The sequence below is a fragment of the Anomaloglossus baeobatrachus genome, chromosome 3 (assembly GCF_048569485.1).
Source record: "Anomaloglossus baeobatrachus isolate aAnoBae1 chromosome 3, aAnoBae1.hap1, whole genome shotgun sequence".
NCBI lineage: Eukaryota > Metazoa > Chordata > Amphibia > Anura > Aromobatidae > Anomaloglossus > Anomaloglossus baeobatrachus.
This window is the reverse complement of record NC_134355.1, coordinates 62,139,397-62,155,145: the sequence shown is the minus strand read 5'-3', so window position 1 is coordinate 62,155,145 and position 15,749 is coordinate 62,139,397. Positions and strand designations below refer to the sequence as shown.

The window sequence follows — 15,749 nt, the reverse complement described above, 5'->3', positions numbered from 1 at the left end:
AGTGGACAACCTCCTGAACCACAACCAACCTGTTATCCAGGCTGGTATCAGGTTAACAATTTTATGTTCTCACGTCATCAGGTTTACAATTATTAAGCTGTTGCCTGCACTTTATGTGCCTCCTAATGTTCCATTCTGTGCTCTCCTGCAGCCACTGTCATACACTGCTCTCCCTTTATAGACATTGACGCTGGACAGTCCCAAGGCCTTGAATGGACCAACCTTGGTGGCTGCTTTGATCTTGCTAACCCGTCCCTTCTGCCTTTTTAGTAGGAACGGGTTAGCGAGCTTAGAGCAGGCGCCGAATTTGTTTAGTGCATGTTAATCGGACAACTGAACGTCATAGGCCATACAGGGAGAGCAGCGCATAAAATTAATTTGGGGTCTGCTAGGCTACAGGAGCACATGGAGCAGATTGTAACAGTCTGAAAGGGAACTTGACAGGCGATCGGAGATGAGACCCCCCCCTGGCCAACCTCTGCTGCACGTGATTGGCAGGTCTTTCCTTACCGTGTACATAGAAACCTGTCACTCACCTGCAGTTGTGCTGGGATAAGCAGACCTGGGGTGAGCTCGGACTAGTCTCGTCTCGAACTATAGTCCCCGATCAGAACTTCAAAGTATATTTTCTCTGAAGTATTGTGTTTTGGGCAGTACCTGATATGCAGGCAACAGTTTAACAAAGGGAAACCTGATGACTGGTTCTTTTTTAAGAAGTAAGGAAGGTGAAAGTCGCCCTCTCCAGGATGAGGCTGGTGAGTCCATCTCCTGACCTCATACACTGCAAAATTAAAATTGCAAAACCAACAAGGAAAGGTCATGGAATTATGGAAATCAGAGGATGGATAGAGAAGTAACTGATCTGCACATGATGACAAATGGAAACCACATTTTCAAAACACTTATATTTACTCTCTATCTTATATGAGCAACACACACCGAAATTCCCGCACTTACATCCTGGGCTCCTATCATGAGGAATCTTCTGCGTTGCTGAATATACTTTGACTCACCTGTAACCTGGCGTTATGTTGCCAAACTGCTCTTGGGACACTTAAAAGACATGGCCATACCACTCTGCCCACTATCAAATCAATGTTACACTGAGCTGCTGGTGTACCTGAGCTGGACTTGCCTGCCATCGAGCAGATCTGAAGTGTCATTGATCGGCAATTGCAAAGGGCGCTGCCAGCAGCGGATCTTGATGTTTTGCCCAAGTGCATTCATTGTGGCAGAACATTCCTTAGACAATGACTAATAAACACTGGCAGGCAAGGCCTGTAAGTCTGGGGATTTCTGCACATGGCACTTGTACTCGATATTGATTAAAAACAGATATTTTCAACATTTTAAATTGGTTCCATTTTTTAAATAAAATAATTTGCACATTAACATATTTATCCATCCTGTGATTTCCACAATTCCACAACATTACCTTCTTGGTGTTGTAATCTCAATATTGAGTGGAAATGATCAGTGTATGAAGCCAGAAAAAAAAAAAAGGGCACCTTTTGAGTTAAAACCCAATACTGTTACCCTGCAAATATAAGATTAATCTGCAGGTTAATAATGTTATGAATGTACCCCTCTGCCGTATGGAAAGTGCTGCACCCAGGAGAAAATTAACTTCTCCCGAGAGGTGCCTGCTCAGTCAAGCCCGTAGTGGCTTCAGTCATGTCACAGCACGGAGAGCGGTGGCTGTAACCAAACCGATGGACATCCGACCCTACTGATGCACTGAGAGTGGTATATATAACCACACCTGGCACTGACTGACAGCCGGCTGTCTATTGATGCACTGAGAGTGGTATATATAACCACATCTGGCACCGACTGACAGCCGGCTGTCTACTGATGCACTGAGAGTGGTATATATAACCACATCTGGCACTGACAGCCAGCTCTCTACTGATGTGCTTTCAAGTTGGCTGTCAATCAGTGCAGGGGTGTGAGTGAAAGCCGGTGGCTCTCGGGTAGGAGTACAGTTTATTTTCTCCCTTGTGCAGTACTTTCAGTGCAGCGGCCGGGCACCTTTGGAACGCTGATAACAGGTTAGTAGCATTATTGGACATGATGGGTTCTCTTTTACAGAAGCAGGATATTGAGATGCACAGATGTAACAGGATCCAGATTAAAGCCTATTGTTTTATGTTTGTAACTTTTATTCTGAAGAATTCTTCCATAAAACAAAAAAAAAAAAAAGGTGCAGGATGATTAGTGCAGTTGCAAAGACAACTATACCAAACCTCGGAGGAATATAAAGTCCAAAATTAACACAAAAAAGCTCTAATGGTTCTATATTGCTATCCAGGAATAATTGTCATGTGAAGATTTTGGGTAGAGCCATTAGACGTTTGCCATGTTTATTTACTGCAAGGCAGAAGTCTGTCTGATGTGTCTGCACTTTCCTTTTTGTACCTTATTGATATGTAAGTAATTGATAGGTCTCTTTTTCTTGTATATTTGCCTAAGAACCTCTATTTTATCTATGGAAGCTCTTTAGAGCTCAGTGTGGCCATGTGTACATGCACCCAGAGTCACACATTTCACCTGCTGCTGTCATGGGACTTCCGGGGTCTTGTACTAATGCAAGAATTGTGTTTTTAGGAAACGATTATATATGGAAGTGTTTGAATACACACGCCCCATGATGCACCCCGAGCCTGGCAAATTCTATCAGATTAACCCTGAGGAATATGAGCATCCAAACCCGTGGAAGGAGAGTTTCCAGCAGCTGGTATGTTGTACACGTGTGGTGTGGATGACGGCTCCAGTGTAATCCTGGCTGTATGGTGTCCATTTCATCATCCTACAGTGGGCACGGAAAGTAGTCAGACCCCTTTTAAAGTTTTCACTCTTTGTTTCATTGCAGCCATTTGGTAAATTAAGAAACGTTCAGTTGTTTTCTCAATGTACTCTCTGCACCCCATCTTGTAGAACCCCCCCCCCAGAAATGTAGACATTTTTGCAAATTTATTAAACAAGAAAAACTGAAATATCGCATGGTCATAAGTATTCAGACCCTTTGCTCAGACACTCGTTTAAGACACATGCTGTCCATTTCCTTGTGATCCTCCTTGAAATGGTTCTACTCCATCATTGGAGTCCAGTTGGTTTTAATTAAACGGATAGGACTTTATTTGGAAAGGCACACACCTGTCTATATAAGACCTCACAGATCACAGTGCATGTCAGACCAAATGAGAATCATGAGGTCAAAGTAACTGCACAAGGAGCTCAGACAGAATTGTGGCAAGGCACAGATCTGGCCAAGGTTACAAAAATATTTCTGCAGTATTCAAGGTTCCTAAGAGCACAGTGGCCTCCATAATCCTTAAATGGAAGAGGTTTGGGACCACCAGAACTCTTCCTAGACCTGGCCGTCCAGCCAAACTGAGCAATCGTGGGAGAAGAGCCTTGGTGAGAGAGGTAAAGAAGAACCTCAAGATCAGTGTGACTGAGCTCCGGAGATGCAGTAGGGAGATGGGAGAAAGTTCCACAAAGTCAACCATCACTGCAGCCCTCCACCAGTTGGGCCTTTATAGCAGAGTGGCCCGAAGGAAGCCTCTCCTCAGTGCAAGACATATGAAAGCCCGCATAGAATTTGCAAAAAAACCACAAAGGACTCCCAGACTATGAGAAATAAGATTCCCTGTTATGATGAGATGAAGATGAAGGGAATTTTGTTTACTTACCGTAAATTCCTTTTCTTCTAGCTCCAATTGGGAGACCCAGACAATTGGGTGTATAGGCTATGCCTCCGGAGGCCGCACAAAGTATTACACTCAAAAGTGTTAAGCCCCTCCCCTTCTGCCTATACACCCCCCGTGCTCCCACGGGCTCCTCAGTTTTGGTGCAAAAGCAAGAAGGAGGAAAAAGAATTAAAAACTGGTTTAAAGTAACTTCAATCCGAAGGAATATCGGAGAACTGAAACCATTCAACATGAACAACATGTGTACACAAAAAAACAGGGGCGGGCGCTGGGTCTCCCAATTGGAGCTAGAAGAAAAGGAATTTACGGTAAGTAAACAAAATTCCCTTCTTCTTTGTCGCTCCATTGGGAGACCCAGACAATTGGGACGTCCAAAAGCAGTCCCTGGGTGGGTAAAATAATACCTTGTAAGAGAGCCGTAAAACGGCCTCTTCCTACAGGTGGGCAACCGCCGCCTGAAGGACTCGTCTACCTAGGCTGGCATCCGCCGAAGCATAGGTATGCACCTGATAGTGTTTCGTGAAAGTGTGCAGGCTCGACCAGGTAGCCGCCTGACACACCTGCTGAGCCGTAGCCTGGTGCCTCAAAGCCCAGGACGCGCCCACGGCTCTGGTAGAATGGGCCTTCAGCCCTGAGGGAACCGGAAGCCCAGCCGAACGGTAGGCTTCGAGAATTGGCTCCTTGATCCACCGAGCCAAGGTTGATTTGGAAGCCTGTGACCCTTTACGCTGGCCAGCGACAAGGACAAAGAGTGCATCCGAGCGGCGCAGGGGCGCCGTACGAGAAATGTAGAGTCTGAGTGCTCTCACCAGATCTAACAAGTGCAAATCCTTTTCACATTGGTGAACTGGATGAGGACAAAAAGAAGGTAAGGAGATATCCTGATTGAGATGAAAGGGGGATACCACCTTAGGGAGAAATTCCGGAACCGGACGCAGAACCACCTTGTCCTGGTGAAAAACCAGGAAAGGGGCTTTGCATGACAGCGCTGCTAGCTCAGACACTCTCCGAAGTGAAGTGACTGCTACCAGAAAAACCACTTTCTGCGAAAGGCGTGAGAGAGAAATATCTCTCATTGGCTCGAATGGTGGTTTCTGAAGAACCAGCAGCACCCTGTTCAGATCCCAGGGTTCTAACGGCCGCTTCTAAGGAGGAACGATGTGACAAACCCCCTGCAGGAACGTGCGTACCTGTGGAAGTCTGGCTAGGCGCTTCTGGAAAAACACAGAGAGCGCTGAGACTTGTCCCTTAAGGGAGCCGAGCGACAAACCCTTTTCCAGTCCAGATTGAAGGAAGGACAGAAAAGTGGGCAAGGCAAAAGGCCAGGGAGAAAAACCCTGAGCAGAGCACCATGACAGGAAAATTTTCCACGTCCTGTGGTAGATCTTGGCGGACGTTGGTTTCCTAGCCTGTCTCATAGTGGCAATGACGTCTTGAGATAACCCTGAAGACGCTAGGATCCAGGACTCAATGGCCACACAGTCAGGTTGAGGGCCGCAGAATTCAGATGGAAAAACGGCCCTTGAGATAGCAAGTCTGGTCGGTCTGGTAGTGCCCACGGTTGGCCGACCGTGAGATGCCACAGATCCGGGTACCACGACCGCCTCGGCCAGTCTGGAGCGACGAGGATGACGCGGCGGCAGTCGGCCCTGATCTTGCGTAACACTCTGGGCAACAGTGCCAGCGGAGGAAACACATAAGGGAGCTGAAACTGCGACCAATCCTGAACTAAGGCGTCTGCCGCCAGAGCTCTGGGATCTTGAGACCGTGCCATGAACGCCGGTACCTTGTTGTTGTGCCGGGACGCCATGAGGTCGACGTCCGGCACCCCCCAGCGGCAACAGATCTCCTGAAACACGTCCGGGTGAAGGGACCATTCCCCTGCGTCCATGCCCTGGCGACTGAGATAATCTGCTTCCCAGTTTTCCACGCCTGGGATGTGAACTGCAGAGATGGTGGAGGCCGTGGCTTCCACCCACATCAAAATCCGCCGGACTTCCTGGAAGGCTTGCCGACTGCGTGTGCCGCCTTGGTGATTGATGTATGCCACCGCTGTGGAATTGTCCGACTGAATTCTGATCTGCTTGCCTTCCAGCCACTGCTGGAACGCCTTCAGGGCAAGATACACTGCCCGTATTTCCAGAACATTGATCTGAAGCGAGGACTCTTGCTGGGTCCACGTACCCTGAGCCCTGTGGTGGAGAAAAACCGCTCCCCACCCTGACAGACTCGCGTCCGTCGTGACCACCTCCCAGGATGGGGGTAGGAAGGATTTCCCCTTCGATAATGAAGTGGGAAGAAGCCACCACCGAAGGGAAGCTTTGGTCGCCTGAGAGAGGGAGACGTTCCTGTCGAGGGACGTCGGCTTCCTGTCCCATTTGCGTAGGATGTCCCATTGAAGTGGACGCAGGTGAAACTGCGCGAACGGAACTGCCTCCATTGCTGCCACCATCTTCCCCAGGAAGTGCATGAGGCGCCTCAAGGGGTGTGACTGGCCTTGAAGGAGAAATTGTACCTCTGTCTGTAGTGACCGCTGCTTGATCAGTGGAAGCTTCACTATCGCTGAGAGGGTATGAAACTCCATGCCAAGATATGTCAGCGATTGGGCCGGTGTCAGATTTGACTTTGGAAAATTGATGATCCACCCGAAACTCTGGAGAGTCTCCAGGGTAGCGTCGAGGCTGTGTTGGCATGCCTCTAGAGAGGGTGCCTTGATCAACAGATCGTCCAAGTACGGGATCACCGAGTGACCCTGAGAGTGGAGGACCGCTACTACAGTAGCCATAACCTTGGTGAAAACCCGTGGGGCTGTTGCCAGGCCGAACGGCAGTGCCACGAACTGCAAGTGTTCGTTTTCTATGGCGAAGCGCAAGAAGCGCTGGTCCTCTGGAGCAATCGGTACGTGGAGATATGCATCCTTGATATCGATCGATGCAAGGAAATCTCCTTGGGACATTGAGGCGATGACGGAGCGGAGGGATTCCATCCGGAACCGCCTGGTCTTTACGTGTTTGTTGAAAAGTTTCAGGTCCAGGACAGGACGGAAAGACCCGTCCTTCTTTGGGACCACAAACAAGTTGGAGTAAAAACCGTGACCCTGTTGCTGAATAGGAACAGGGACCACCACTCCTTCTGCCTTCAGAGTGCCCAGCGCCTGCAGAAGAGCCTCGGCTCGCTCGGGAGGCGGGGATGACCTGAAGAATCGAGTCGGGGGACGAGAGGTGAACTCTATCTTGTAACCGTGAGACAGAATGTCTCTCACCCAACGGTCTTTTACCCGTGGCAGCCAGGTGTCGCAAAAGCGGGAGAGCCTGCCACCGACCGAAGATGTGGAGTGGGGAGGCCGAAAGTCATGAGGAAGCCGCTTTAGTAGCGGCACCTCCGGTGGCCTTTTTAGGACGTGACTTAGACCGCCATGCATCAGAGTTCCTTTGATCTTTCTGAGGCCTTGTGGACGAGGAGAATTGGGACCTGCCCGCGCCCCGAAAGGACCGAAAACTCGACTGCCCCCTCCTCTGTTGGGGTATTTTCGGTTTGGGCTGGGGTAAGGATGTATCCTTTCCCTTGGATTGTTTGATGATTTCATCCAAACGCTCGCCAAACGGTTGGCAGAAATTGGCAAACTGGTTAAGCGCTTTTTGGAAACAGAATCTGCCTTCCATTCCCGTAGCCACAAGGCCCTGCGGAGTACCACCGAATTGGCGGCTGCAACCGCCGTACGGCTCGCAGAGTCCAGGACAGCATTAATAGCGCAAGATGCAAATGCCGAAGTCTGTGTGGTTATGGACGCCACCTGTGGCGCGGACGTGCGTGTGGCTGCGTCGATTTGCGCTTTACCTGCTGAGATAGCTTGCAGCGCCCATACGGCTGCGAATGCTGGGGCAAAAGAAGCGCCGATAGCTTCATAGATGGATTTCAACCAGAGCTCCATCTGCCTGTCAGTGGCATCTTTGAGTGAAGCCCCATCTTCCACTGCAAGTATGGATCTAGCTGCCAGTCTGGAGATTGGAGCATCCACTTTGGGACACTGAGCCCAACTTTTGACCACGTCAGGGGGAAAGGGATAACGTGTATCCTTAAGGCGCTTAGAAAAACGCTTATCTGGACAAGCATGGTGATTCTGGACTGCCTCTCTGAAATCAGAGTGGTCCAGAAACATACTCGGTGTACGCTTGGGAAACCTGAAACGGAATTTCTCCTGCTGTGAAGCTGACTCCTCCACCGGAGGAGCTGAGGGAGAAATATCCAACATACGATTGATGGACGCAATAAGGTCGTTCACTATGGCGTCCCCGTCCGGAGTATCAAGATTGAGAGCGCCCTCAGGATCAGAATCCTGATCAGCTGTCTCCGCATCATCAACTAGAGATTCCCCCCGCGGGGACCCTGAACAATATGAGGATGTCAAGGGAATTATCAAGCGAGCTCGCTTAGTCGGTCTGGGGCCGGGGTCTGTGTCAGAACCCTCAGCCTGGGATCCATGAGACACCCCAGGAGGACATTGTTGGTCCAACTGAGGTGGGCCAGGGGACAAAGATTCAACAGAGTCCCTGTGCTGAGATACCGGCCTGGACTGCAAGGCTTCTAGTATCTTAGCCATAGTCTCAGAGAGTTTTGCAAACTCTGTCCCCGTCACCTGAACAGTGTCAGCAGGTGGCTCCCCCTGGGCCCCTCTTAGCAGAGGCTCTAGCTGAGTAAGTGCCCCAGGGGCCGAACAGTGCACACAATGAGGGTCAGTGGAACCTGCCGGTAGCGGGGTCATACATGCGGCGCAGGCAGCATAATAAGCCTGTGTTTTGGCACCCCTGCCTTTCGTGGGCGCCATGCTATTATCTTCCCTGAGTAACACAATAGGGTATATAGCCAGAAATCAACTGTGCACCATACAGTGTAAAATATGTATACCATAAACATATAATGTTACACTACTGCACAATGGGGCTAGCACCACAGGTGCTGCTTACCACCCGCTTAAAGCGGTTGTGAGGCCACCAGAGTCCCTGCCTGAGTCTCCCAGACTTTGTCCCCCTCTGTAGCGTCCAAGGAGCTGACAGGAATGGCTGCCGGCGTCCTGAGGAGAGGTGGGAGCCGTGGGCGTGACCCAGAAAGTGCGGGAGCTGGTGCCTGCACTGTGCACAGTGAGGGGAGTGGAGTATGCAAAGCATGCTCCAGCCCTCAGTGCTGCTCGTTCTGTGCAGCGTCCCGCCCTTCCCCTGCCTGTCAGGGCTGTGGGCGGGAGGAAAGGAAACTAGGCCGCAAAAAGTCGGGGACTCTAGTAATAAACGCGGCCGCCGTAGTAGCGCGGCCGGCGCGAAAGTCCCCGGCGCACTACAAGTCCCAGCCGCGCCGCAGTGTTTCCCTGGCCGCGGCGGTTAGTGCGGCAGTCCCTATACATAAACACACTCAGCAGCGCTGAGTGTGTAATGGCACATATTAACCCGGTCAGCGCCGCGGTCCCCGGTGCACTAGCACACCCAGCAATGCTGGAGTGTTGCTGTGCGCGTTCCCCACGGGGACACAGAGTACCTCCAAGTAGCAGGGCCATGTCCCTGAACGATACCCGGCTCCTATCCAGCAGTCTCCCAGGAGTTGTGGATGAAGCACGGTCTCAGTGCCTGGAGACCGATAGGATCCCACTTCACCAGAGCCCTGAGGGGGATGGGGAAGGAAAGCAGCATGTGGGCTCCAGCCTCCGTACCCGCAATGGATACCTCAACCTTAACTACACCGCCGACAAGAGTGGGGTGAGAAGGGAGCATGCTGGGGGCCCTATATGGGCCCACTTTTCTTCCATCCGATATAGTCAGCAGCTGCTGCTGACCAATCTGTGGAGCTGTGCGTGCGTGTCTGACCTCCTTCGCACAAAGCAAAAAACTGAGGAGCCCGTGGGAGCACGGGGGGTGTATAGGCAGAAGGGGAGGGGCCTAACACTTTTAAGTGTAATACTTTGTGCGGCCTCCGGAGGCATAGCCTATACACCCAATTGTCTGGGTCTCCCAATGGAGCGACAAAGAACTTTTTGGTGATTAATTCTAAGCGGTATGTGTGGAGAGAACCAGGCACTGCTCATCACCTGCCCAATACAATCCCAACAGTGGAACATGGTGGTGGCAGCATCATGATATGGGGGTGTTTTTCAGCTGCAGGGACAGGACAACTGGTTGCAATTGAAGGAATGATGAATGCGGGCAACTACAGAAATATCCCGGAAGAAAACCTCTTCCACAGTGCTCTGGACCTCACACTTGGCAGAAGATTCACCTTCCAACAAGACAATGACCCTAAGCACACAGCTAATATAACAAAGGAGTGGCTTCAGAACAACTCTGTGACCATTCTTGACCGGCCCAGCCAGAGCCCTGACGTAAACCCATTTGGGCATCTCTGGAGAGACTTGAAAATGACGTCCACCAACGTTCACCATCCGACCTGACGGAACTGGAGAGGATCTGCAATGAAGAATGGCCGAGGATCCCCAAATCCAGGTTGTATCATTCCCAATAAGACTCATGGCTGTACTAGCTCAAAATGAGGGTGCGTCTACTGAATACTTATGTCGATATTTCAGTTTTTCTTGTTTAATAAATTTGCAAAAATGTCTACATTTCTGTTTATTTTTCTGTCAAGATGGGGTGGAAAGTGTACATTAATGAGAAAAGAATGAACTTTTCTTTGTCGCTCCATTGGGAGACCCAGACAATTGGGTGTATAGCTTCTGCCTCCGGAGGCCACACAAAGTATTACACTTAAAAGTGTAAACCCCTCCCCTCTGCCTATACACCCCCCCGTGCATCACGGGCTCCTCAGTTTTTATGCTTTGTGTGAAGGAGGCACACATGCACGCAAGCTCCACAATTTAGTCAGCAGCAGCTGCTGACTATATCGGATGGAAGAAAAGAGGGCCCCTAATAGGGCTCCCGGCATGCTCCCTTCTCACCCCACTCTGGTCGGCGGTGCTGTTAAGGTTGAGGTACCCATTGCGGGTACAAAGGCTGGAGCCACATGCTGTTTTCCTTCTCCATCCCTTAGGGGCTCTGGGTGAAGTGGGATCCTAACCGGTCACCAGGCACTGGGACCGTGCTCCCTCCGCAGCCCCTGGGGGAATCTGCTGGACAGGAGACCGGGTATCGTCAGGGACAGGCCCTGCTCCTCTGAGGTACTCTGTGTCCCCTTGGGGACGGCGCATAGAGCGCCTGTGTAATGGACGCTGCAGCAGCTGCTGGGTGTGTTTGTGCGCCGGGACTACCGCGCTGACCGCGCTTGTTTGCCGGCCGCGCTTATAACTTTAGTCCCCGGCTTTTGCGGCCTAGTACCGCATACTCCCGCCCCCGGGCCTGCCAGTCAGGGGTAAGGGCGGGATGCTGCACTGGACGTCAGCGCTGAGGGCTGGAGCATACTTAGTATCCTCCTCCCCCCTCACTGAGCACCGTGGGGCACCAGATTCCCGCACTTTCTGAGGCACGCCCACGGCTCCCTCCTCCTCTCAGAACGCTGGCAGCCATTCCTATCAGCACTTCTGACGCTGGAGAACTTCAGAGGGGAGACATCACCGAGCTCCACAGCTCTGGGAGGCCCAGGCAGGGAATCTGGTGGTCACACAACCGCTGAGGGCGGTCGGTAAGCCGCACCGGTTACTAGGTGCTGGCCCCCCTGGGTGCCGAAGTGTATATTTATATGCTTATATTGTATACATTTACTCTGTACGGCCGCACTATTTGCTTTTGGCTATATACCCTCTCTGCTTGCTCTAAGAGGAGACAACAGCATGTCGTCCGCAAAAAGCAAGGGTGCCAAGGCACAGGCTTACTTTGCAACCTGTACCTCATGTGCGGCTATGCTACCTGCAGGTTCCACCTACCCTCATTGTGTGCAATGCTCGGCCCCTGTGACACTCACTCAGCCGGAGCCTCTACCACTGGTGGGACCCTCGGCCCAGGTGGAACCACCTGCTGCCACTGTCCAGGTGACAGGGACAGAGTTTGCAGTATTCGCTGACAAACTTTCTGAGTCTATGGATAAATGGTCTGCTAAGATACTAGAAGCTTTGCAGTCCAGACCGGTAACACAGGCCCCGGGCATTGTTGAATCATTGCCCCCAGGCCCCCCTCGGTTGGAGCAGCAAAGTGTTCCTGAGGCGACTCATAGGTCCCACGGTGAGGACTCCGACACGGACCGCAGTCCCAGACCGGCTAAGCGGGCTCGCTGGGAGCTTCCCTCGACTTCATCACACTGTTCAGGGTCTCAGCATGAGGACTCTCTGGAGGATGAAGCGGAGGTGGCAGATCAGGGCTCTGATCCTGACGCCGCTCTCAACCTTGATACACCTGAAGGGGACGCCATAGTAAACGAGCTTATAGCGTCCATCAATCAGGTGTTGGATCTTTCTCCTCCAGCTCCTCCGATTGAGGAGTCAGCTTCTCAGCAGGAGAAATTCCATTTTAGGTTTCCCAAACGTATACGGAGTGCGTTTCTTGATCACTCCGACTTCAGAGATACAGTCCAGAAACACCGAGCTTTTCCAGATAAGCGCTTTACTAAGCGCCTTAATGACACACGTTATCCCTTCCCCCTGACGTAGTCAAGGGTTGGGCTCAGTGTCCCAAGGTGGATCCTCCAGTCTCTAGACTGGCGGCTAGATCCATAGTTGCAGTGGCAGATGGTGCATCACTCAAGGATGCCACTGACAGGCAGATAGCTTCATAGATGGATTTCATCAGGAGCTCTATCGGCGCGTCCTTTGCTCCGGCATTCGCAGCCGTATGGGCACTCCAAGCTATCTCAGCTTGTCAGTCTGAGATTAATGCAGTCACACGTGCCTCTACTCCGCAGGTTGTGTCCTTAACCTCTCAGGCGTCGGCGTTTGCGTCCTACGCCATGAATGCTGTCCTGGACTCTGCGAGCCGTACGGCGGTAGCATCCGCCAATTCGGTGGCAGTCCGCAGGGCCATGTGGCTACGTGAATGGAAGGCAGACTCTGCTTCCAAAAAGTTCTTAACCGGTTTGCCATTTTCTGGCGACCGCCTGTTTGGCGAGCGATTGGATAAAATCATTAAACAATCCAAGGGAAAGGACTCGTCCTTACCCCAGTCCAAACCAAACAGACCTCAACAACGGAAGGTACAATCGAGGTTTCGGTCCTTTCGGCCCTCAGCCAGGTCTCAATTCTCCTCGTCCAACAGGCCACAGAAGGGTCAGAGGAACTCTGATTCATGGCGGTCTAAGTCACGTCCTAAAAAGACCGCCGGAGGAACCGCTCCCAAAGCGGCCTCCTCATGACTTTCGGCCTCCCCAAACCGCATCCTCGGTCGGTGGCAGGCTCTCCCGCTTTTGCGACGCCTGGTTGCCACATGTCCAAGACCGATGGGTGAGAGACATTCTGTCTCACGGTTACAGGATAGAGTTCAGCTCTCGTCCCCCGACTCGTTTCTTCAGAACATCTCCGCCCCCCGAGCGAGCCGATGCTCTTCTTCAGGCGGTGAGCACTCTGAAGGCAGAAGGAGTGGTGATCCCTGTTCCCCTTCAGCAATGGGGTCACGGTTTTTACTCCAACTTGTTTGTGGTGCCAAAAAAGGACGGATCTTTCCGTCCCATTCTGGACCTCAAACTGCTCAACAGACACGTGAAAACCAGGCGGTTCCGGATGGAATCTCTCCGCTCCGTCTCGATGTCCCAAGGAGACTTCCTAGCATCAATCGACATCAGGGATGCTTATCTCCACGTGCCGATTGCACCAGAGCATCAGCGCTTCCTGCGTTTCGCCATCGGGGACGAACACCTTCAGTTCGTGGCACTGCCTTTCGGCCTGGCGACAGCCCCACGGGTCTTCACCAAGGTCATGGCAACAGTGGTAGCAGTCCTACACTCTCAGGGACACTCGGTGATCCCTTACTTAGACGATCTCCTTGTCAAGGCCCCCTCTCGAGTGGCATGCAAACACAGTCTGAACATTGCTCTGGAGACTCTCCAGAGATTCGGGTGGATCATCAATTTCCCAAAGTCAAAATTGACACCGACCCAATCGCTGACATATCTCGGGATGGAGTTTCATACTCTCTCAGCGATGGTGAAACTTCCGCTGGACAAACAGCGTTCACTACGGACAGGGGTGCAATCTCTCCTTCGAGCCCAGTCGCACCCCTTGAGGCGCCTCATGCACTTCCTAGGGAAGATGGTGGCAGCAATGGAGGCAGTTCCATTTGCGCAGTTTCATCTCCGTCCACTTCAATGGGACATTCTCCGCAAATGGGACAGGAAGTCGACGTCCCTCGACAGGAACGTCTCCCTTTCTCGGGCAGCCAAGGCCTCCCTTCAGTGGTGGCTTCTTCCCACTTCTTTATCGAAGGGGAAATCATTCCTGCCCCCATCCTGGGCTGTGGTCACGACGGACGCGAGTCTGTCAGGGTGGGGAGCGGTCTTCCTCCACCACAGGGCTCAGGGTACCTGGACTCAGCCAGAGTCCTCCCTTCAGATCAATGTTCTGGAGATAAGGGCAGTGTATCTAGCCCTAAAGGCGTTCCAGCCGTGGCTGGAAGGCAGGCAGATCCGAATTCAGTCGGACAACGCCACGGCGGTGGCATACATCAACCACCAAGGCGGCACACGCAGTCGGCAAGCCTTCCAGGAAGTTCGGCGGATTCTGCTGTGGGTGGAAGCCACAGCCTCCACCATCTCCGCAGTTCACATCCCGGGCGTAGAAAACTGGGAAGCAGACTTTCTCAGTCGCCAGGGCATGGACGCAGGGGAATGGTCTCTTCACCCGGACGTGTTTCAAGAGATCTGTTGCCGCTGGGGGAAGCCGGACGTCGACCTAATGGCGTCCCGGCACAACAACAAGGTCCCGGCATTCATGGCACGGTCTCAAGATCACACAGCTCTGGCGGCAGACGCATTAGTTCAGGATTGGTCGCAGTTTCGACTGCCTTATGTATTTCCTCCTCTGGCACTGCTGCCCAGAGTATTACGCAAGATCATGTCCGACTGCCGCCGCGCCATCCTCATCGCCCCAGACTGGCCGAGGAGGTCGTGGTACCCGGATCTGTGGCATCTCACGGTGGGTCAACCGTGGGCACTACCAGACCGACCAGACTTGCTGTCTCAAGGGCCATTTTTCCATCTGAATTCTGCGGCCCTCAACCTGACTGTGTGGCCATTGAGTCCTGGATCCTAGCGTCTTCAGGGTTATCTCAAGAGGTCATTGCCACTATGAGACAGGCCAGGAAACCAACGTCCGCCAAGATCTTCCACAGGACGTGGAGGATCTTCTTATCCTGGTGCTCTGATCAGGGTTTTACTCCCTGGCCATTTGCCTTGCCCACTTTTCTGTCCTTCCTTCAATCCGGAATGGAAAAGGGTTTTTCTTTGTCGCTCTATTGGGAGACCCAGACAATTGGGTGTATAGGCTATGCCTCCGGAGGCCGCACAAAGTATTACACTCAAAAGTGTTAAGCCCCTCCCCTTCTGCCTATACACCCCCCGTGCTCCCACGGGCTCCTCAGTTTTTTGCTTTGTGCGAAGGCGGCAGTCATGCACGCACAGCTCCACAGATTGGTCAGCAGCAGCTGCTGACTATGTCGGTTGGAAGAAAAGTGGGCCCATATAGGGCCCCCAGCATGCTCCCTTCTCACCCCACTCTTGTCGGCGGTGTTGTTAAGGTTGAGGTATCCACTGCGGGTACGGAGGCTGGAGCCCACATGCTGTTTTCCTTCCCCATCCCCCTCAGGGCTCTGGGTGAAGTGGGATCCTATCGGTCTCCAGGCACTGAGACCGTGCTTCATCCACAACTCCTGTGGAGCCTGCTGGATAGGAGCCGGGTACCGTTCAGGGACATGGCCCTGCTACTTGAAGGTACTCTGTATCCCTGTGGGGACCGCGCACGGCAACACCTCAGCTTTGCTGGGTGTGCTAGTGCACCGGGGACCGCGGCGCTGACCGGGTTAAACTGTGCCATTACACACTCAGCGTCGCTGAGTGTGTTTATATGTAGGGGCTACCGCGCTAACCGCCGCTGCCATGGGAAACTGCGGCGCGGCTGGGACT

The 15,749-nt window shown here is 52.3% G+C and overlaps 1 protein-coding gene across 2 annotated transcripts in view; it reads left to right on the top strand.

The window, feature by feature from the left end:
* FBXO11 (F-box protein 11) overlaps positions 1 to 15,749 on the top strand; it is a 233,140-nt gene that overhangs the window by 98,819 nt on the left and 118,572 nt on the right. For both annotated transcript variants that reach the window (XR_012751579.1, XM_075339211.1), the window contains exon 5: positions 2,608 to 2,737. Coding sequence is in view for 1 of the 2 variants with exons in the window: in XM_075339211.1 (XP_075195326.1) it covers positions 2,608 to 2,737 (130 nt within the window). In the remaining variant the exon portion in view is untranslated. The remainder of the gene's footprint in view (positions 1 to 2,607; positions 2,738 to 15,749) is intronic.